The sequence below is a fragment of the Micropterus salmoides genome, unplaced genomic scaffold (assembly GCF_014851395.1).
Source record: "Micropterus salmoides isolate LMB-PRFRI ecotype aquatic unplaced genomic scaffold, ASM1485139v1 Ms_hic_scaffold_1, whole genome shotgun sequence".
Classification (NCBI taxonomy): Eukaryota; Metazoa; Chordata; class Actinopteri; order Centrarchiformes; family Centrarchidae; genus Micropterus; species Micropterus salmoides.
In genome coordinates, this window is record NW_024040040.1 from 38,926,201 (window position 1) to 38,948,317 (window position 22,117).

At 41.1% G+C, this 22,117-nt stretch overlaps 2 protein-coding genes across 3 annotated transcripts; both read right to left on the minus strand.

The window, feature by feature from the left end:
* Positions 1–277: 277 nt before the first annotated feature.
* pdk3a (pyruvate dehydrogenase kinase, isozyme 3a) lies at positions 278–11,347 on the minus strand. Of its 2 annotated transcripts, XM_038726846.1 has the most exons (13): positions 10,980–11,347; positions 8,399–8,540; positions 8,208–8,279; positions 7,586–7,770; positions 7,398–7,487; positions 6,169–6,246; positions 5,849–5,925; positions 5,629–5,730; positions 5,413–5,520; positions 5,156–5,269; positions 3,994–4,037; positions 2,899–2,975; positions 278–928 (listed from the first exon to the last, which is right to left on the minus strand). In XM_038726846.1, exons 1-13 carry the CDS (start codon positions 11,080–11,082, stop codon positions 894–896), a joined length of 1,227 nt encoding a protein of 408 aa, XP_038582774.1. In that variant the 5' UTR covers positions 11,083–11,347; the 3' UTR covers positions 278–893. The 2 variants fall into 2 exon arrangements, with proteins under 2 accessions (XP_038582774.1, XP_038582781.1); XM_038726853.1 differs by lacking the exons at positions 278–928; positions 2,899–2,975 and having other exon boundaries at positions 3,133–4,037; positions 10,980–11,345.
* A 922-nt stretch (positions 11,348–12,269) lies between these two features.
* Positions 12,270–20,947, minus strand: slc51a (solute carrier family 51 subunit alpha). Its single transcript, XM_038726892.1, has 8 exons — positions 20,558–20,947; positions 17,766–17,917; positions 17,560–17,633; positions 17,145–17,303; positions 14,852–14,963; positions 14,172–14,318; positions 13,875–13,980; positions 12,270–13,782 (listed from the first exon to the last, which is right to left on the minus strand). Exons 1-8 carry the CDS (start codon positions 20,631–20,633, stop codon positions 13,634–13,636), a joined length of 975 nt encoding a protein of 324 aa, XP_038582820.1. The 5' UTR covers positions 20,634–20,947; the 3' UTR covers positions 12,270–13,633.
* Positions 20,948–22,117: the final 1,170 nt, after the last annotated feature.

Genomic DNA, 22,117 nt, shown 5'->3' on the forward strand with positions numbered 1-22,117 from the left:
CGCTCAGGTCTGCTCGATCATGCCAGGCCGCAGCAGCAGACCCCTCGTCCACCACTAATACAATAAATACTAATGCAATGTAGAGACCTTACTGTCCTGTACGCACTACATGTTAATCTGCACTATATGTACAAACTTTGGGAATGTGTCTTTTTTTATTTTTGAAATTTTAATGAACAAACGGCTTGATATGTAAATAAATCAAAAATCTATAACTGAATTTGAATTAAAGTGCATTCCACCTGCTCATCAAATTACATAATGTGTAAATCACACACAACAGCAATTCTTCTTTATTGTCAGGGTTGAAAGTGTGAGCTGGACACATTATTCGACTGCTCTATCACTTTTTTTTTTTTGGTACATGTTGATGTTGCATTAATTGCATATATTTACGTGACCACCTCCACAGTGAGGAGTTCATGCATACAAACACACCTGTTTAAGGTGGAGGTACAGTGGGATGGAAAACAGAGCTATCACTCCACACTGGCTGCAAATAAATACAGCAAACACATTATTAATAGTTATGTAGACAAATCTTTTCTAAAATACCACAGGTACAGAGACGGTCTTTAACAGTAAAGGTTGACAGCTACTGAAGATTAAAGATCCTCTGGCCTCTAAATCACACAACTGGAACTTTGACAAAGGTGTGAGTTTTGTCAAATGTGACTAAGACTGATTTGCAGGGAAACCACACCTTAAGAGTTAACTGAGGTCTTTCAAACCAAGAGGACTGTTGTCGCATGTATACAACACAGCACTTCCTTTGCAGCAGGTGTGTCACCGAGCATCACTCAGCAGGACTGGCAGGTTACGAAGACAACGGCAGTGATGAAATTTTACAGTGAGGCTGAAATGAGACGAGGAAGCTTTCCTTTCTGAATTCTTCATCTACACTCCTTTCTTTTCACATCAGATGGAGCTGAAGGAGATGAGAAAAGGAAGTCATTTCAGATGATTGAAGTACCCAATCATCTAGTCCCTAGCAAATGGCACCAGGTTTGGTTCATGTTTGATTAAAGTTTGGTCTTTTTCAGTAGTTCCAAAAAGTGACATTGCTATTAAGAAGGCTTTGAGAGTGCAAGTGCTGCCCTGGGATCTCACCTGATCATAATTAATCTTCCTTTTATAAAGAATTTTTTCATAGAGGTCTGAAATGATTATATGGTAGTTATTTCAAAGGAAAATAAATGTGTAGAGTTAGTAAAGTGCTCTAACAAAGTCCCATGTGTGTCAAAATAAGTGGCTCCTTTAAACACATTTTCCCTGTAGGATTTTCCAAACACTGCTTGATTTCATATTGTTTAAATAAAGAAAATGAAGTGAACTGTCCACACACTTAAAATAATCAAAGAAAAAGTATCATTAAATGATCATCAGAAGTAATCATGTTCCAAAGTAAAAGCAAACAAGCCTGAAAAAGCAGTTCTTAGACTCTGTTCCTGGATAAAATAAATTACAAACCTGTCAGGTATCAATTATATTCTGCATTTAAACTGTGTCTTCAATTCGTGTCATTTTTCACTCGTGATAATAAAAACCAAAGCACGTTCTCAAAATACACAAGCTTTGTTCAAACCCATTCAGAAGACTGAGGATTAGTAACACCACAAATGAGACAAGGCTGACTGGTTGAAGCATTGTTAGGTTAAGAAGTCCGAGCTGTGAGCATGTTGTACATCCACTGTGGCAAGACGATGGGTAGAAAGCGGGTTTAATGATGTCCTCGTTAGGTGCAGCACGTCCATTTCCTCTCATTACATCACGTTGGTGTGGTTGAAGCTACTTGACAGTCAAAGCCGGCATGGTCGCACTTCGTAAGCATCATACAGACGCTCATTTGGTCCTTTAGTAGTTGTTAAATGACGGGGCAGAGCTGGCTTGCAAGCAGACATGTCTGATAAGGGTCAGTGATGCCGGTCAGCGGTCTGTGGATGGGTGTTTAGCTAACTTTTATGACTGAAGTAGTAAAATATAAACAGGATACTCAGCAAAAACGTCTTCATTCTTCCATTATAACTGAACTTTGAGTTCCAGTAGAGCCTTCAAGGCAGATTTTTTTTTTCAAACATAAAATACGCTATAAATAAGTAAGGCTTTCTCTCTTTGACATAAAATAAAAATCCTGACTTCTCTTAAAAATAGGATGTACTCCTACAATTTTTACAATGGAGTTATCATTTTCTTTCATCTACAGGCAATCCTCTCTTTCATTTTCCCAGGCTTAAATAGAGTGCAACAAAAAAAAAGTCTTTACTATGCCAATGGCACACTGGCCTAATTGTGCGTTCAGTTAAAAGTGTCTCCCAAAGGAAGGAAATCTCTATCTCATCCCATTTACACTGAAACTCAACTCTCCCCTCCATCACCGACTCCGCTTGTGTTTGAGAAAGAGAGAGAAACGGAATACAAGCCTTCACTGATGATGAGAAAGACACTCAATCTGCAGTGCACAGCTTATTCAGCCACAGGGAGTGGTGGCCTAGTCAGCAAAGTCGAGCCAGCCTCAAACTGCATGAGACAGGGGCAGAGTTCACAGAGAGCAGTGACATTTAGCTGAACGTAATGGCCAGATGGAGGAGAAAATGAAGTCAGCTTTTGACTAAATGACAGTGGGGATCTAGAATTTGGTTCATTTTAAACTCGGACAGCCACGGCAATGAAAGCTACGCTGATGAATGTCATTGCCACTGGGTGCAGATTTAAGTCAAGGTCATTCATCTTCTCCAAACCTTTAACCACTGGAATGTAAAAGCAAGTCTGATCCTAAACCAAGCGTTTACCCGAGGGTAACATTTCATGTTTCATGCTGTGCGGGCATTTCAGCTCCCGGCAGAGGGCCGTGCTAGCGGGTCAAGCAGAGTTATCTGTTGGCTTTGTAATTGGACTTGCTGGCATCACGTGGCTCTTTGCTGGGGTTGCTCCAGTCGTCTGCTTCTGGGGTAGTCTTGTAATGCCGCCACGCTGACTTGTTGAAGACGTTGGTGTGGTTGAAGCTACTTGACAGTCAAAGCCGGCATGGTCGCACTTCGTAAGCATCATACAGACGCTCATTTGGTCCTTTAGTAGTTGTTAAATGACGGGGCAGAGCTGGCTTGCAAGCAGACATGTCTGATAAGGGTAAGGGACATAAAATAAAAATCCTGACTTCTCTTAAAAATAGGATGTACTCCTACAATTTTTACAATGGAGTTATCATTTTCTTTCATCTACAGGCAATCCTCTCTTTCATTTTCCCAGGCTTAAATAGAGTGCAACAAAAAAAAGTCTTTACTATGCCAATGGCACACTGGCCTAATTGTGCGTTCAGTTAAAAGTGTCTCCCAAAGGAAGGAAATCTCTATCTCATCCCATTTACACTGAAACTCAACTCTCCCCTCCATCACCGACTCCCGCTTGTGTTTGAGAAAGAGAGAGAAACGGAATACAAGCCTTCACTGATGATGAGAAAGACACTCAATCTGCAGTGCACAGCTTATTCAGCCACAGGGAGTGGTGGCCTAGTCAGCAAAGTCGAGCCAGCCTCAAACTGCATGAGACAGGGGCAGAGTTCACAGAGAGCAGTGACATTTAGCTGAACGTAATGGCCAGATGGAGGAGAAAATGAAGTCAGCTTTTGACTAAATGACAGTGGGGATCTAGAATTTGGTTCATTTTAAACTCGGACAGCCACGGCAATGAAAGCTACGCTGATGAATGTCATTGCCACTGGGTGCAGATTTAAGTCAAGGTCATTCATCTTCTCCAAACCTTTAACCACTGGAATGTAAAAGCAAGTCTGATCCTAAACCAAGCGTTTACCCGAGGGTAACATTTCATGTTTCATGCTGTGCGGGCATTTCAGCTCCCGGCAGAGGGCCGTGCTAGCGGGTCAAGCAGAGTTATCTGTTGGCTTTGTAATTGGACTTGCTGGCATCACGTGGCTCTTTGCTGGGGTTGCTCCAGTCGTCTGCTTCTGGGGTAGTCTTGTAATGCCGCCACGCTGACTTGTTGAAGACAGGCAGGCGCTCGAAGGACTCACTGGACAGGGCCTTTAAATGGAGGAGCAAAACACATGAGCCAACAAGAACTCACGTTAACATTCATGTTTGTAGGAATAGTTTGATGTTTGTGAAATTTGACAATTTGTTTTCTTGCCAAAACTTAGATGGCGCTAAAGATAACATTTGATCTTTTTAGTAGACATTTTGACAGAGCCAGGCTAGCTGCTTCCCCCTTGTTTGCAGTCTTTATGTTAAGTGGTTGTGTGGATGTAGTAACTGATTTTAGAAAATTATGCTGATGTCTTTCAATGCAGCAGCATTGAGTTGTTTTCATTATGTGATATTTCTCCAGACAGACAATCTGAACAGAGGTTTAAGAGTCTGAAGTAACTAACATTAAGTAGTAACTTAGATTCCCTAGACATCCACATGAATATTCATGACATTACACTAGGGCTGGGCGATATGGCCAAACTGTTATCAAGATAAAAACATTTCATACCATTCGATATTGATAATTATCACAATAAATGTCAAATCATTATTTCTTTCAAGTTTAAAGGATGATTTTTGCTCCTGAGTGAAAATTGAAGAAGCCAAATTTTTTTCCTTCTTGGTCAGAACATGCCAAACAGTGGATCGCTTCACAAAACTGAGGCAGAACATTCCAAACCATTCTGATAAAATCTTTCAATCAAACGGCAATCAAAACGATTATGATTAGTAAATTTTTTTTTCGGTCCCTTTTCCTCAAGAAATGAAATATGTTAATAGAAGAATTAAGTGCTAATTAGTTTGTGATTCAAATTAATTAAATCAAACATTTGTTATATTGTTAATGAGGAAAATTATATTGCAATAATTGTCATTATTGTTTTATTGCCCAGACCTACATTATATTCATGAATATATTTTGGAAGACGGTTGGCTAGTTGCTACCCCCTACTTCCAGCCTTTATGCTGAGCTAAGCGTCTTCTGGCTATAGCATATTATTTCAAATTTGAGATTGGTATGTATCAATCTTCTCATCTAACTCTTGCAAAAGGTGAATGTGTATCCCCCAAAATGTAACTACTCTTTTTAAACTCAACTTAGCTGAGTATCATGTCTTCAGGAGACAGGAGAACCATTAAAACATGCTCCACATTTGGCGAGCTCACTTTACCTTCAGATAGATGACTGCATCGGTGCCCACGCCCTCCATGGAGTAGAGTTTCAGATCCCCCTGGAAGTATCGGGCATAGAGCCTAGAAATCGGCAAACCATAGCCAAAACCAGCCTGTATGGGGGAGGGAGAGGGTCAGAATTTAATTTCCCAGGTGTCATGCCGTATATAACAACTATATGGGCCAAAAAAAAGTTTGAAATGGTCACCAAAGTCAATACTGATTTGATTTTGTGTGTGTGTGTGTGTGTGTGTACCAGTGGGACAGCTCCTGGCTCTAGGCTTGGTGTAGGTGCAGTGGAGTACATGTAGTTAAACAGACGGTCTATCTTCCTCAAAGGGACTCCTCCTCCTCTGTCACTGATCTGAGGACAGATCGTTGGGGGAGATGGAGCGAAAGAGTCAGTCACACAGACAGAGAAAAAACACAAATATTTATCTAATGATCTGGTGTGTGTGTGTGTTTTATTTACCTTTATGGATAGATCCTCTTTACCTAGAGTGACCTTAGCCTTTACTGGTGGTAATTCCTCTGTACTGTTCTCATGTAGCTCCACTGTGGCTCTCATTGAGTTCTACAAACACCCACAGAGTTCATTATTTCAGCTCAGCGCAAGGCTTACAGAATTATAGCCACATTACACTTTAATTACATTTAAAGATCGCCAAAGTAATTAGGTTCTTGCAGCTCACTTTGAAGAGCTCAAACAGCATGTGGAACAGATGAGAGGGCACATACACCGCCTGGATGGGCTTTTTAGGGGCCTTCACTGGAAGACAAGAAATAAAGGAGTGTGAGAAGACAAACAAACACAAAGCTGGTTCTTTTGAAGTTAATGACATACTGAACATTGTAATCCTTAAAGGACTAAATGTGGGCTCCAAATCTGCACCCACAAGCTCTAAATACACTTGTTAGCAGACTACACTGTTTCACTACAGCTGTGTGACAGATCAGAGGGAGAAATGCATGCATGGAAGGATTATTGTGCAAAAGCAAAACAATGTCTTACTGTTGAACTCTTCAATCTTGAGCTCAGGAGCAGCCAAGTAGTACTTCTCACACAGCATTTTGGCCGTGTCATAGGCATCTGATAGGAGGGGGAAAACAACGCGAGTCAGGGCAGAAGAAGCAAAACATGCGCATTGTTTGTATCCGGATTCCTCGCTGGGTCACCAAGAGTGCAGCTTTGGATCCACGCTGCCGGAATTCTTTAAGAACTATCATTTTGTAAACAGGCCGTTTAGCGCAGATGAACTTGGGGTTCTGTTTGATTTGTGTCACTGCTGAGAGTTGCTGGTGTGTTTTAACTCTGTTCACTGTAAGAATTATGCAAATATTTGCAACATAGTACAAAAAAAAAAATCCCATAAATAACAAAATATTCCCACATATAGATAATACAGTACAGGGCTTGTTCAGAAGGTCACCCACTCGGCCCATAGACTACACCACCTAACATGCATGCGCAGGCTGTGGCGCTGTGCATGCGGCCCTCATGTCACCCTGGACCAATGACATTTCAGCAATTAAGTGCCTCGGACGTTTCCCTCCTGTTAATTAGTACTGTGAGCGCTGACAGGTCAGTAAGGGATCATCATAAAATTACCTAGTCTGTGTGTCATTAGTAAGCCTATGCAACAGAGCCTTTTCAGTCCAAGTGTGTAAAACATTGAAGCTCCCTTATTTAGGTTATGCTTTCTCCTCAGAAGTTATACATCTTTGTTCATTTCATCCTCATATGTCATTATTGGTACTTGTTTATCTCATATTATATTGCTTTTATTCATTACTATGTTAGATGTTAAAATTAAAATTTCATATGTTTTCATAATTTGTTTATTGTCTTTACAGTTACCACACACACACACACACACACACACACACACACACACACACACACACACACACACACACACACACACACACACACACACACACACACACACACACACACACACACACACACACACACACACACACACACACACACACACACACACACACACACACACACACACACACACACACACACACACACGATTTCATTCTACAATAAACAAGTTGCAAGGACAAAGGGTGTGAGAGTGTCACTGGATTGGAAAGATAGTAATAGAGGTCTCAAGTTTGGGGATCAGAAGCAAACACCTCTTTTATAGCGCTCTATAAACAGTTATATGGATGTAAACTGTAACGACCGTATTAACTGATGATATTCATATATGACCTTCTTTAACTCACCACTGACGACTTCAGCCACACTGCAGGTGGGATCAATACTGCCTATGTGTTTTGGATGGGCCGGGTTGATGTCGTTACCAAACAGGAGAGCTGTACAATAAGAAACAGAAGTGAAAGTTAGCTGCACAGACAGGACAGATGGTTTACTCGTGATCCAAATAAAACAGAATTCGGCTTTGGAGACTCACTGTGCTGGTTGATAAGCATCCGGAAAGAGATGCGGTTGGTGTAGAAGCGGTCGAGGAAATACTGGATGTTGCTGCTGATAAAGGGGTCAAAGCCAAACTTCTCCTTGTACTCTATGACTCCCTGGGCCATGGTGGGAACCACGTCGTTGTGACGGTTACGGATCTCAATCAAGAGCTCCAGGAAACTAAAAATGGGAGCACGGAAGAAAACAAATCATTTTTTCAGATCGTCAGTGAGGTTGTTGCTTAGAAAATCTCATGGACACACATCAAAAATTATTTAAACCGCTTTTTTGAAGGTTAAAAAAGTAAGAGTAAAAGAGTAAAAGTATCAACGTTATTTCACTTCCACTGAGCTGAACAGTTCTTGCATTCTCTGAACACACAGCTTTATCCAAATTCGTGTTTGTGTTTATCAGTCATGTGTGGCCATTTATCATGCAGGCGTTGTTATAGTATAAATACACACAGTCACCTGTAAGGTCAGCAGTGATGTATGTGTGCAGTGGAAGAGAGGCAGAAAGCCTGTATACAGCAGCTGTCAGGGTGCCTGGCAAAGCTATTACTTTGCATATACTGTACTTGCATTTATGAATCATTAATTAAGGCAACATTTACTCACTCATTGAGTACGTGACGGTCCTCTGGCTTTCTGTTCTCATAATCAAGCAGCTCCACAAAGCTCTGCATATACCTTATAAAGCACACAGAGGTCAAAAGGCAGATTTCACACACGCTTCTTAATAATACGACTATTGTAATCCTTATCGCCAAGCCGCCATATTAAAGCGTCTTTCTCAAGAAATGTCTCACCATTTCTGCACCAGTCTGACGGAGGGTTGGCTGAGCAGGTTATCAGGTAGGAGATTGACCTCCCTCATGGTGTTGGCCAGGCGCACCGGCAGCTCCTTACGCAGGAACATATAGGATGTTTTCTCACAAGCATTGTCCCTGCCTGAAAGGGAAAATGATGAAGTATTTGTCAAACCACTATAGTTTTCACTCATTGCAACTTTTTCTGCCAAGAGATTCAGGATTTACTCAGGATTGTATTGTTGTTGTCATGTGAAAACTTACGTATCACAAGGCAACACTTTCAGGGAGAAAAAAAACCCGCCGGATCTCTTAGGCATGACAAACCCTTCCAAAACTGATGCAATAAAGCCAACATGGAAGTGTTATCAAGCTTAAAACATTCCTGACAAAGGTTCACCCAGTGACAAAGTTTGGTTAAATAAAGAAAAAATATTCTGTACGTGGTAGATCAGCCACAGCCAGCTGTGTGTAAGTTCTCTCCTAAATCAAGGTGTAATGTCAACACAAGAGGCTTAACTAGTTAGTTTGCAACTAAATCAGCCCCTACCCAGGGCATGTGTGATTATTTAGTTGTTACTTAGAGTTATGCTGCACCTCATCTCCCTGGGGCAACCGCTTTTTTTATAATCCACAAATCACAACTAATTTACGATATAACTAAGCTACGTTTGAACTTACACAGAGCTGGTGCAACAGGCTGCTGGTCAGGAGCTGCAGTCAGTTCCAATGTTCAACCTTTAATATGATACCTTAAACTTTGCTACCTGGCTGGAACTGTGCTTACTGTCTGCCAGTATTAGCTTGAACCCTATAAGGAAATCATAAATCTTGTTAGCCAGCAGGAGTCATGGAAAGGTTAGGGGGGATTTATGTTTTAGATCTAAACAGGAAAAAACAAATTCCTGCGGCGAAATGTTCAATGTCTTTCTCAAAAATTACTAAGTGGAGATCAGCTTGGCATTTCTACACCCTTAACTCGACTAAAATGTAATTTAACACAATGTGCAAAACAGCCAGGCCTCGGTGTGTGCATGCGAGGACCCACTTGGAAGCATATGAACCCTATTATATATAAACCGCTAAACACAGTCAAAATCTGTTGGGGGGGAATATGCTGCTCAGCAACTCAAAGAAGGGTTTGCAGCAGAATGAAAGGAAATGTCCCATCAATGCTTCCACTGATTCAGCAATATAAGGGGAACGGGGGGGGGGGTCATTAATTTTGAAATGGAGTAGTGAAACCACCAAAAGCTGACTCAGCCTGGGAATGACACACAAACAGTGCTGCACCTTTGAAAGAACACCAATACCATTAGCTGCTCTTCTGACACAAACAACTACTGCTGACAAGACCCTGGCTGTGTTTCTTAACTCAAACAGGCGCCGCACGCTTCCTGTACTAACCAATCCACAATTATGTAACCGAGATGACTGTGTGTAATCAGCGTGGGATTAAAGAAAAGCCCTGCGTGCGGCCACCAACACTGTCATCTTGCGTTTTTCAAGTCTCATGCCAGTGAGTCCGGCAGCAGAGTTATTGACTGCAAAATCCAGTGCGCAAGCCCGCACACGCAAAAGGCCCCTTCATGTAACTTCAACAACTACAACTACAACAGTTCCTGCTCTGAAATCTGCTCCTATTGATTGAAACAAACTTAAAACGTGAGCACTGAGTAAAGTTTGTTGAGCAATTTAAAAACTGGGACAAAAGCATGAGCTGGGTGTTCACCCTCCACTGCGTACATGCTGCTGTCCCAGTCCCAGTGAAGATATACCTGCCTGTATTAACCCCTTAATGTTCTTCTCAGCCTTGTGGTTGAGCACATTTTGAGTTATGAAATATTGTTAAAAGGTTGGTTGTGCTTCAGTTGAGTGAAGCTGCCGATAAATCCCTCTGATATGTGGAGTGTTTACTTTCTGTTTTCCAACAAGGGAGCAACCACTACACAATACCTAAACAACTGTTGAGCTGTTTCACCAAAACACAGATGACTTTGATCAGATTATATTAAGTTATTTGTGTTTGACTTGATCATTTCATGCTCATTATTTCACTTTAATGAAGACAAAAAGGTGTGGATGTGGTGCTCTGTACATGGACATTTCTCTCAGGCATTTTGTAGAGGCTTATATTAAAACTGCATTCAGTTAAGTAAAAAATAAAATTTTTAGATAAGACAGATTTTTTAAAGATTGTTTTGTTGTAAGTGCACAAAGGAAATAAAGGAGACCATTAAAGGGTTTAGCAGTCTGTCACATCTTCACATAATCAACAAACCTGCAACAGAAAGCTGTCAAGCAGAGCGATCAACTTGAGTAACATGCCGTTATGAGTGGGTTATTAAAAGTAAACACCAAATCTAGATTCAAATGATTCATCTGATCGTAACAAGGTATAATGTTTCATGGCAACTTGGAGAAGACTTCTGCTATTAATAACAACAAGCCAGAGCTCGCCTGCGACACTTTAAATCCGCAGAAACAGTGAATGAACTGACAAAAGGCCCTCTTGCTCTCTTCCTAATCAGCAAGTCACTCCTTGAAGATGTCAGTCCGGGCATTTGCTTACGTTACTCACCGAAATCCAAAAACTGCTTGATGGAGAGCGGGGACGGCGAAAACCGGGAGTAGTACTCGATTTTGGGGTTGGCGTTCTTCAGCAGAGACATGAAGATCCTCATTTTGAAAGTTTAATGACGGAGCCTGGACCTGGACGTGAAAATGAGATTCAGTGCTAGAAACGCGACCATTTCATCCCAGGTGATAACAACGTTGACAGCGACACGGACAGTCCACATGTGTCCCAGCCCGCGGGCCTCCGGCCACCAAGCGAAGAGATGAATAAATGTCCATAAGGTTACATGATATGGTATCAACAATGCGCTGGCAGGAGGGCTTCCCGGAGCTACATTGCTGGAGAGGCAGAGCGGCTCAACGGCGTCGGTATCAAACGCCGACGTCCGGTTACGTTTTTCAAAATAAAGTAGCAGGTAGCTGTTTTGCAAGGCATTGTGGTAACTACTTGAAAGCAGTAAATAACGCATTTGGTGCTGATAAGACATCCTTTATAAATGGTTTAGAATTTATTAATGTGAACAAATAATTTTTCATTGTTTCTTAATTAATCAATTATAATCTATATGTAGAGCTAATTTTTAATGTTTTTTCTTGTCTCTTGCTCTATCCTGTCTTTTTTCCTTTTTTCATGCATTTCTTTCTCCAAACTTTAATTTACAATCATGGCATAGGTGATACAATTTGACAACGTATTAACATGCTAATATTAAAAAAAAAGATGTCTTAACATTACATAAGTAAATAGGAACAGTAAAAATAAACATTTTGTGGTTTCTTGTTTTTCATTACATTCAGGGATTTTACATATGACAGATGTAGACCTGACTTTATAGGTTATTATAAGAACCCTTTGTTAATGACAAATTAATATTTTTTGCTAATTGTTAAAGTGAAAAACCTTTATATTAATGTGTTCATGTTTATAAATGCAGCCATACTCGTTTTCTAAATGACTTTGCCTCCTCACATGTGCTACTGCAGACTTGACGGCTTATTAAAAGTAGGAAACTCATACCCTTTTAATAAAAACAGGGACTTGTCTCCACAGAGACTTTTCACATCCTGTTCTATCAAGCGTTAATAAATTATTCAACATTGTTAAAGCCATTATGAAAGGCTAGCCTAAGCAACATGGAATGATGCCTATTTTAAAAGACCATATTAAGTATGAAGGGTAGAAGGATTGCTCTTAAAACACTGACTGGTGTCCAATCAGTAAGTTTAAACTACAGACATCTTAAAAGTTTCTGTAGAGCCCCATAGACTGTATAAAAGGTCCAGCCGCAAAACATATGTGGAAAAACATTTTATTTTGAAGGTTGAATCTCCAGACTTCCGGCCTATTTGGACCGCTGTGATGCTGTGCGGCAGCACGTACTTTCGAAAGGCCCAACACAACCGCACTTGGTGCAGGCTTTTTTATACACGCTGTGGTGATTGGCTTAAAACTAGGAAGTGAGAAACAACAACAACCCTATTGGATGGAGAGGTGTCAGTCAACATGCTTTATCAACATCACTTACTGTCACATACACACATTCATACACAGTCACTGGTTATACTCTCTTAAAACGTCTGGTATACATCATAGACTTTAAAAAAAAGAAGATGTGGGCCTACATGTTAAAAATATCTAGTGTACTTATGCGCTACAAAAGGCCTCATTGGACAAGAAGGTTCTGCTCTGAACATGAACCCTATACTGAATACATTTAGGAGCTTAATGTGCACACTGTACACTGACTGCAGGTAGACTACTGTTATGTCAGCTGCCCGATACATTAATAACAGAAGGTAGCATAGGTGATAATAATAAGGCCAATACCACACAGAAGCTGTTAATCTACCAGATCTTGGTTTCTACTGCCACCTAGCGGTACAACATTCAACTCTACTGTGTGACAGGGCAACTGAATAGGATAAACTGAACATACTGTAAAAATGACACAGCAGAGAGTCATCATACAGAGTTAGAAATTTCATCTGAACATCTTTAAAATACTTCCATTGTAGATGGTAATTATTTGCTTCCATTTGTGGGCGGATTCAAAGGTCTGGACCCAGACCAGATAATTATGACACATAATGCAAACGAAAGACAAGAAACACAGGAACACAGTTTATCATCATGTATGCGATAATGTCTCATAAAAACACAGTGTAAAAAAATAAGTGGTTCCACATTACATTTGGGATCCCATTATGTAATTTCTTAGAATGGACCTCATATGTATGAGTGTAAATTCGTAGGGAAATAATTTGGTACGTCATTTGGTACTTAATACTTGGAGAGCCTTTTAGTCAGTGCACAGCAGCTAGCTATAGGCGGAAGATGTGTAAGTGTAAAATTAGTCTACAATAAATTAATCACACCAATAACCCTATAACCCTAACAATGTTTACTTGGGTTTAAACTGAGCAGTTGAAGGAAATTCCTCTGGAAATAAACTGAACAATAAACTCAAGTATCAACAACCCTTTTTTCTGTTTTCCCTATACTTATTACCAAATCACATAGTTTGTTCCAGGACTCTTATTTTATTAGTGCTGGATCCCTTTCGGATAAGGTGTGTGGTTGGCGGCCCTATCAGTCACAAACAGTTTTGGAGAGTTTGCTAATCTGTGACCCGTAATGAACACCTACAAGATAAGTTCTCACGCAGACCCGTGCACTGGAACCATCTTGGTATTTTCGTTGTCATTGATGTCTTCTTCAGGTAAAGGGTCATACTGGCGACGATACAGCAGACGTGTAACCAGCGTGATGATGAACATCTCCAGAATTAAAAGCTGCTGACTCATCACTGTGGAGACGGAGGGGGAAGGGTACGAAAAAGTTAAGATTAAATCAAAGGAGTCATTCCTGGTGAATGAATAGAGGGATGGATTGACTCACTGTATCCTCTGGCTGGGGCAGAGAAGGGCGGAGTGCAGGCGATGGTTCCCGTAACAGCCAGTATGTTGATGATAGCTGTTTGCAGCTGACTCAGTATCAGTACCAGCTACAAAAAACAACACATACATATACACTGTTTAACCTGACAAACACAATACTGGAAACTCCCGTGTCTACTGTGCCAGCTATATATAGATGAGCTGTGCTAGTTACTGCCCGTCATTAGGTGTGTACACAGCTGTTTGTGTGCATTGAAGTGTCCAGCACATGTGTGCTAAAGCGTCTCTTGTGCCTTACCTGGTACATGGCGTACTTGGGGATGATCTTGAGTGTCTGTAGGGCAGTCCTCAGGTGCACGAACAGGATTGCAACAGGCCACAGGGCTATGATTGTCAAGATGCCCACAAATGGGTTGATCCACATAACAGCTCCGCTAATGCTCATCTAAAACATGGACACACACACACACGGACACACACACACACACACCATGAAGATAGCAAAGGCAACCAGAAAAAGTGAGAGAGAGTGAAAAGAACAACAGGGATTCATGAGACACTGCTGAAAATACACGATATAAAAATTGTCACTTTCATCCCTCCTCATTTTTCTCAACAACACTATTATGTCATTGGTCTATAAAGCTATAAAGTATCTATAAAATGGATGAAGTAGCCTATGTTTTACTTTCTTCCTCTATTATTGTCTTTACACTATAAGTACTTTTCAATTATTTTGTCAAACTATAATTTCTTTGGCAAAATGGGTAATGCATAATAATAAGTCATGCATAACTAATGAGTCATATTATATATAATCCATGAATTAATCCAAGATGTATCATAAATTCATGTTTATGTGATTAGTAAACACTTAATGGATCAATCATCAATTTAGGACTTTGTGATAATAGATTACATAAAGAGAGAAAGAAGAACTGGGTATTAATGGCATGCCGTCCAGAAGTTCCAACTCACATCACCCAGGACATAGTTCCCGTTGGTATAGAGGACAATGGAGAGGATGGTAAAGACAATCTTCAGGAGAGCAAACTGGAAGGAGCCAAGTTTGAGCAGGAAGAGGGAGCGCCTGAAAATGGAAAAGGGGAAATTATTTTAGAGTAGCCGCTGATGGCAGAACGGTTTTAGTCTCTAAATGCACTGGGAAAACAATTCAAAGTCTACTGTGGAATTCCCTGTTGCTCTTAATCTGTACAGGATAATTAACACAGGATGTTTTGAACAATAAGTGACCTTGGGTATGTATTTTATGAGCGCCAGTAATAGCCCCCCTGATGCGCTTATACATCTCCGTTTTCTTATAAACAGAACTGTTTCTCAAGACAGCACAGGTGATCCTGAGACTAATTTGTTGACGGGAAACTGGGCATTGCATAATAGAAAAAAATAAAAAAGCATGTCTTGTCATCTTCATTGTGGGCAAAGGATTTGCACTGACTGAACTTATGGTAAGTGGTGCATGGCGTTAGAAATGAACACATCTGAAATGTTTTCACCCACATGCAGATCATTCTGGTGAGAAACGTGCACAGCCTAAACAGACTGAACCTGCTACTCTCAGTTCTTTTAAAGCAAGACTGAATGAAGACTTTTCTTTTTACCACTGCATTTAACAAGTAGACTGATAACTTACACTGCACTGTAACTTTTACTGTCCCGTTTTCTTTTTCTTATAAAAAGCTTAGAGTGCTCTTTTGATTGTACCATCTCACACAGCAGATCTTCAGTTAACAGGGCCGAGTAAAATTACAAGGATTGGATTCCATGTTTTCTCAGCTGTTAACTTGTTGACACAGCCCACTGTCAACCACTTTTACCAGAGTTTGTACTGTGGACAATCTGGATTTACAGTGAGGACTGTATCTAAGGAATAAGGGTTAGAGTCCCTAAGTTTAAAAAAAAGGATAGAGTGGGAGATGGGGAATCAAAGGAGTAAAATAAGCAAAGCCTTTTTTTTTTTATATTTCCCTGTTGCTTTTGTGTTTTATGTAAAGCACTTTGAATTACCTTGTTGTTGAAATATGCTATACAAATAAACTTGCCTTGCCTTGCCTTACAGGCGGACACAACAAATCAAGCATGGAAAGAAAAACAGCGTACGACTCAGACTTATTTTAAACTGAATGGATCCATCAATCAACTGTGACACAAAGTGAAAGTGCAGCCACTCTGTACTCAGCCAGATAGGGGCATGATGGGATTGCCAGTCTACAGTGGTACGATGCACGCTTCCCCGCCCAGGAAGAGTTGAATGGCCAGGAGTGTGTTCAACCCACGTTCAGAGAAAAGCGTGCTATCCAATACTATATGTACAGAGGATCTCTGAGGTTAGGCAATCTTCAAACAGGCAAAAAGAAAACCAACATCAAAGACCTCCGTGCACTAGGCTGACCCCTCAAACAACATGTGATTGTAACCATCTGAGAAGCTGCACAGGATCTGTGCTCATTAGCATTGCAGGATGTATCTCTAACCACCTTGGTAATGCAGGGACTACTAAGGAAAATCCCACGTTATTTTAACCAGGTGTATTTCCCATAAGCCTGGCTATTGTGGCTGTTTGGGTTGTGCTAACTTTGCGCTCGCCACCTCCATTTGGACTAGCGCACAACAACATGTATTGGGGCACCGACACACTGTGGGAGTGAACAGCTTTTACGCTTTGTTTCTGAGAGTTCAGTGAGAAGGCTGCTCTCATGTCTGTGAGGTAAATATGCAGCTGGAGCCACGAAGGTTTTTGGACAGAGATGAAATAGAACATGTTACAGACGTGAGAGTGGTGTTGATCTCCTCATCGATCTCTCGCAAGATAAAGCGAATAAGCGCATTTCCCAAAATGTTTAACAAACACTTGCTAAGTATAGCTGAGATGTGGGAATCATTTAAGTCACTTCTTTCATGCTGCTTGACTTTCATTCAATTGATTTCAAAACAGAAAACATGAGGTGAAATTAGAGGTCAACTATGTACAGGAGCAAAGAAAGATAAACTTCACATTTCTATATAAATATTTACAGTACTGCCCCTGCAGCTGATACCAAAACTCTTGAGCCTTAACAGTGGGATTAAATAAACTCTCTCCTGCCATGGATAATGGGAGCAGATATCCACAAGCAGATATTGGCTGCTGTTATCAAACTAAAGATACGCTTCTTGTCGTAAGCCACACTCCCTCATACTTCTGCTGAGTGTTCCTCTGAAGCTGTTCACACTCGGGAGGCATTGTAAGGACTTTTTATTGATTGTTCACCTTGTGATGTTAACGTGTGGCAGGCAAAGGCAGCAGCAGCAGCACGGCCCCGTGCTGATCTTGAGTTTATGTCTCTCTGCTCGCCTCAGGAAAGCCTTGTCGCCACCCACCTCCTCCAGCATCAGGATCAGGAACTTGAACACCACAATGGCAAAGTAGCTGCAGGGAGATAAGAGGAGTGATGGCTAATTGGAAACAAGGAATGATGGAAGAAAGAATGAGAGGAGTTTGAAGAGAGGAAGCACATGGAGACTTTAGAGAGTCAGACACAGATTACACAATAGTATCAGTGTTTTCTATAAGGCTATATCAAGTTTCCCCTCTGATTTGTTACTGCGGAGCTCTGTGGGTAAACAAAAAAAAACCCCAAAACCACACAGCACAGCCAGAGACGGAAGGTGAGTAAAAGACTCACCAGGCAGAGGTCATATCAGTAAACATGGTGGCTCTAGGAATCCACATCCCCAGACACGACATGGCACCAATAACCTGAAAAAGGAGAGGGGAAAGAGGGAAACACCATGTGAAGATACAGTATATCTGATCACCATCTGTGCCTTGGAATGGGTGAAAAATATCCATGCTGTCTGTGTCTTCTCTGCATACTATCCACAGTCTTACCGGTGCCGCCCCATTCACCCAGATGATTACACTCTTCTTATTGGCGGGCACTTTCCTATAGATGTAGATACACTCCTCTATGAAGACGAGCATGGACACTGTTGCCATGAAGGTGAGCACGGAGTACAGGATGATGCCAAAGATGTCCAACTCTGGAGGGAGAGAAGGGAAATTACAGCAAATTAGTCTATCTTCAAATTCGAGCTGCAACTCCAGACCCACGGGTCGTTCTCCAGAACTTGATATGATCTTGATTGTGCTTTTATGAAGGTAAAGGGTATTTATGTTATTGGAGCGTGCATCAAGGCCTTGGAGTGTTTACTCGGGCGGGCTGAATATAGTTCTGCCACAAAATAACAAGGGACCTTGAAGCAAAGAGTGAAACATGTCCTAACAAGATCTACAGCTCACGGCTAACATGCCCACAATGACAATAATGGTTCACCACATATTTAAAGTGCTAGAGGTAAAGTCAATGCGATAAATATTTTATGGTCATGATGTTGATATATTTCAGTCTGAACCAAAGTGGCCAGCCTTTCTACCCCTAGAGCCTTGCGGTTAAGCAAAGGGTCACAAGACAAAACTACCAGACTTGCAAGCATGTATCATGGGGCAAAACGGCATTCTAGAGGGCAAGTTATGCAAGATTAAGTTAAAGTGGAAAAGGGGCTTGATACAGTCTTCAAAAAATAAGTTACATCGTTTAAACTAATGATAACCAGAGGCTAAGCAAATGTCCTTGTTTGGCCACAAAAAAGAAATTGGGGTGACATATTTTGACGGTTAAGAAAATACTAACGCATTAAAGTAATGACCAACCCAGGCCTGAGTGTAGGTTCTGTGGACCCCTCTAATTGTGTTTCTTTGAGGAAGAAATTAAAGTGAAAACAGCAACACAGGAAATCAATTGCAGACTGTTGCCATACATGTGCATGTTGACAAAAAAACAAAACACAGATTCTCTGAATAGATTCTCTTTATAATTTGGAGTGTTGTCATCATGTTATCTGATATGCAAGAGGTCTGCATGATCAAACTACAAGATTATTTACAGCCCTGAAAACAAACAGAACTGAAAGTCACAGATGGAAACGGTGATTGGCTGTACCACATGAGACAGCATTAGATGTTTTTTCAAACACTGCCTTTTGGTTCTGAAGGCAGCCAGAAATGATCAACGCATGTGGGCTGGGTTATGCACAGTGGAAGAAAGTAGTGGCCGTGGGTGTCATTTCTAGTAATAACTTTTGAGGAACGCAGAAGTTTGACAAAGGGACAAAGGCGATGACAAAGCTGTACGAAATGAAACAAATAGTAGGAGGAAAGGCTGACTAAGACTGAGTAGGATATTCCGGAAATCTGCATCATTTCTTCTCTGGTCTCAACTCTGATGATTTGTATCTGTAGATGGTCTTGTTACTCCTTTTTGTGCTTGTGCAGTTCCATTTTTTAAATCAGTCCAGTTAATAACTGATACAGTAGATTTTTGCGAATGGTTTCCACATTTACCCTAAACAATGTTTCATTAAACTTTTTATCTACTTGAGTTCCTCTGTGTTCTCTTTGTTCAGCTTGTAGCCATCGGAAATCTTATGCAGCCACACGTGCAGAACATATTCGGCTTTATGTAGTAAAGTGGAGACTTGAATTATGTTTTTACTGGCAAAACTGATCCATCTGGTACTTCTTCAAAGCTCTCTGGTGAACAAATCAGCAGAAAATCTTCCTAAACCACCTATTATTTCAGTGGGCTGTGTTTAAAATGGAGGAAAGTTGTCTTAAAACAAATTAAAAATGTAGGTGCTTTGTTGATTACACATCCATCAGTGATGTTGCAGTAGAACCAACATAAAACTGGGAAATATTTAACCTTCATTTTGTCTTGATCATAAAGTAGAAAATGTTAGCCTATTTTTTTGTTTGTTTAAAGAGCACATTTAAAAAAAAAATCATAAAGTAAAATAATAAAAAACATATAATGCAACGGATCACCACCAGCAAAAAAAAAAACATTCATTACAGTACATCTCACTGTGCTTTCATACAAACATTTATTAAGATGATTTAGGCCTACTAGGAGTTCAGTCATAAAGATATTTCTTAGCTCCATTTAAGTGGATTTTCTCTCTGCTGTTGCTGCGGATGTCAACTGCAAAAGCTCCGGGGAGTGTTATGAGAAGTGAAAAGCAACGTGAAAAAATTATAATCCGACAAGAGTCACAAGCCCAAACGCGAATGTATAATAACACCAAGTGAAGTGGATTAATGTATTAGCGCAATCATTTGTTTAAAAAACAAAACAAAAGCTGTAACCAGCAACGCAGGACTGTATTCTGTCTGAACAAGTAGCCTAACATTGGTTTGGTTGTAAATCTGCATCGGCTAATCTTAATTTGTTTCAACACTGCAGAGTACACTAGAAGAATCCAGTGGTTGGACAGAGAGCATATTGAGATTAATGTCGCTCGTCTGTTTCTGGAAATGTGAAGGAAGATCCTTCTGCCATCACTACAGCGGTACAGCCCAGGAAAGAAGCAAGAGGACCACTATGCTGTACGGAGGAGATCACCATCCCAGTAGCGTACCTCCCATGGGTAAAGGGAGTTCTAGGAATCCATCAGTCACCACCAGTTGTGGTTTCAGTAGGCAAGTCCACTTGTATAACTAATGCGGATCTGGGGGCATTCGGGTAGCCTAATCCCTCTATAATCTCACCAGGTGGGGGGTCCTTGGGACAAAACTTGGAGACGTTTGGGAAGCCCGTTAACGGACTGAGCCAGTATACTCACTTCGGATGATTTCGATGGCGAGAGGAGGAATGTCCTTGCAGCTCGCGTCAATAGTTTGGTTGGATCCATCATCCATGCTGGCTGTTAGAGACGGGATTTATCCACAAACGAAACTTGCAGGTATAGTGCTCGGGCCTGCTTACATTCACAGATGCTCGTTGCGTAAAAGTCGGGATCTGCGCTGACCGGCCTCTCCAAAGATCCGAAGAGCGTCGTCCAACTTTCCACAGAGGTATATCTGCCTCCCGGGCACCCCGAAACACTTGTTGCAATCGCTGGGCCCGCCTCTTCCCCGCTGTCATAGGACAGGCGTCTGTTAATTGACGTAAAAAAAAAAGTTTGTGGGCAGTCGTGCACATTTTCTTATGAAGAAAGCAGGGGGGGGCAGCCAAAAATCTTCGGTCGCTGTCAGGGAGTTAATGTGATCACTCTAGTCCTTAACATTGATAATGGGGCTCAGGGTGGAGGAGGGGGAGGTTTACAGCTAGGCGTGTGTGGTATGGGAGCAGGCATTTCTTAGGACTGGAGCCTGAGGACAACACAGGCTCTCAAATCACATGCTCCCCCGCCCCTTGCCCCATGTTCCCATAGCAACATGTGCAGGGGTATCATCATGTGAGGCATTTGCTGCAAATCTGTTTTGTGGCCATTTCAATAGCGCACTGAGAGGCCTAGAGATCCGAAACATCACTGAATTGAAGCTAATATTTTACTGATATGATGCCTATGTGCAGCTCACCATCACCTCATTAGATATGTCCTGCGTCCTAGTTGTTATCTCTCATGAGAACTTGCTCTGACTTTCTTTGATTTGAGTGAATCTTCTTCTGTTTACACCTGAGCATCACCTCTGTCTGCCATTTCACACTATATCAGGTTTTGTTGTTTGTGGTTTCTGCATGTCTGCGCAGGCAAACTTTGCTTGTCAGAGGTTATGGGGATCTGAGCCTTGAGCTGCGTGTGTAGACACATTTAAGGAATGAAGATGGCTGTGGGGCATCAAAACAAGGATTCATATCCATTAATGTAACTTACACATCCTCTGCACGTCACTCATTACTTATGTGTGTTTGTAAAGCTTTTTTTATCCCCTTCATTACAAAATTACAAAATGCACAGTATGACCCATCTCCGTCTTACCTTATATGGCCATTGAATCATTTCAGTCTGAGCGACTTCATTTCCTGCCGCGTCAAGGCACACCTTAGCTTACCTTTCTATTCCAGACTTATTGGAAAGGATTTGTCCTGACTGGCCTCTGTTTATGAAATTGATAGAAAGGGTACAAGAATGTACAGAGCTTTGTTAAGAAGACATTTGTGGGAAGATTCTACTCTAAAATCAATCCTTTGTTTCGTTTTAATCTCTGTTAAAAGAACTGTGAATATGATCTCATCTTGGGAAAATAACAGACAACTCGATCAAGGGAACAACTCAGCAAAAGTCCCAGAATTTCCCTTTAATGGCTTAACCATCCAAAGGCATTTAGTGAAACTGTGGCTGCTTTGGTCTTGTGGGAGGTCAGTCTTGTTTGGTTTTTAACAACTCACTGTTTGCTCT

Coding starts and splice junctions, on each gene's coding strand:
- slc51a (XM_038726892.1), bottom strand. CDS start 20,633: ATGGATGATGGATCCAACCAAACTATTGACGCGAGCTGCAAGGACATT. Junction 17,918..20,557: donor CGCCATCGAAATCATCCGAA/GTGAGTATACTG, acceptor CTCTCCCTCCAG/AGTTGGACATCTTTGGCATC. Junction 14,319..14,851: donor GGAACTATGTCCTGGGTGAT/GTGAGTTGGAAC, acceptor TCCATGTTTTAG/ATGAGCATTAGCGGAGCTGT.
- pdk3a (XM_038726846.1), bottom strand. CDS start 11,082: ATGAGGATCTTCATGTCTCTGCTGAAGAACGCCAACCCCAAAATCGAG. Junction 6,247..7,397: donor TGTGGCTGAAGTCGTCAGTG/GTGAGTTAAAGA, acceptor CCCTCCTATCAG/ATGCCTATGACACGGCCAAA. Junction 5,926..6,168: donor CAAGATTGAAGAGTTCAACA/GTAAGACATTGT, acceptor CTTGTCTTCCAG/TGAAGGCCCCTAAAAAGCCC.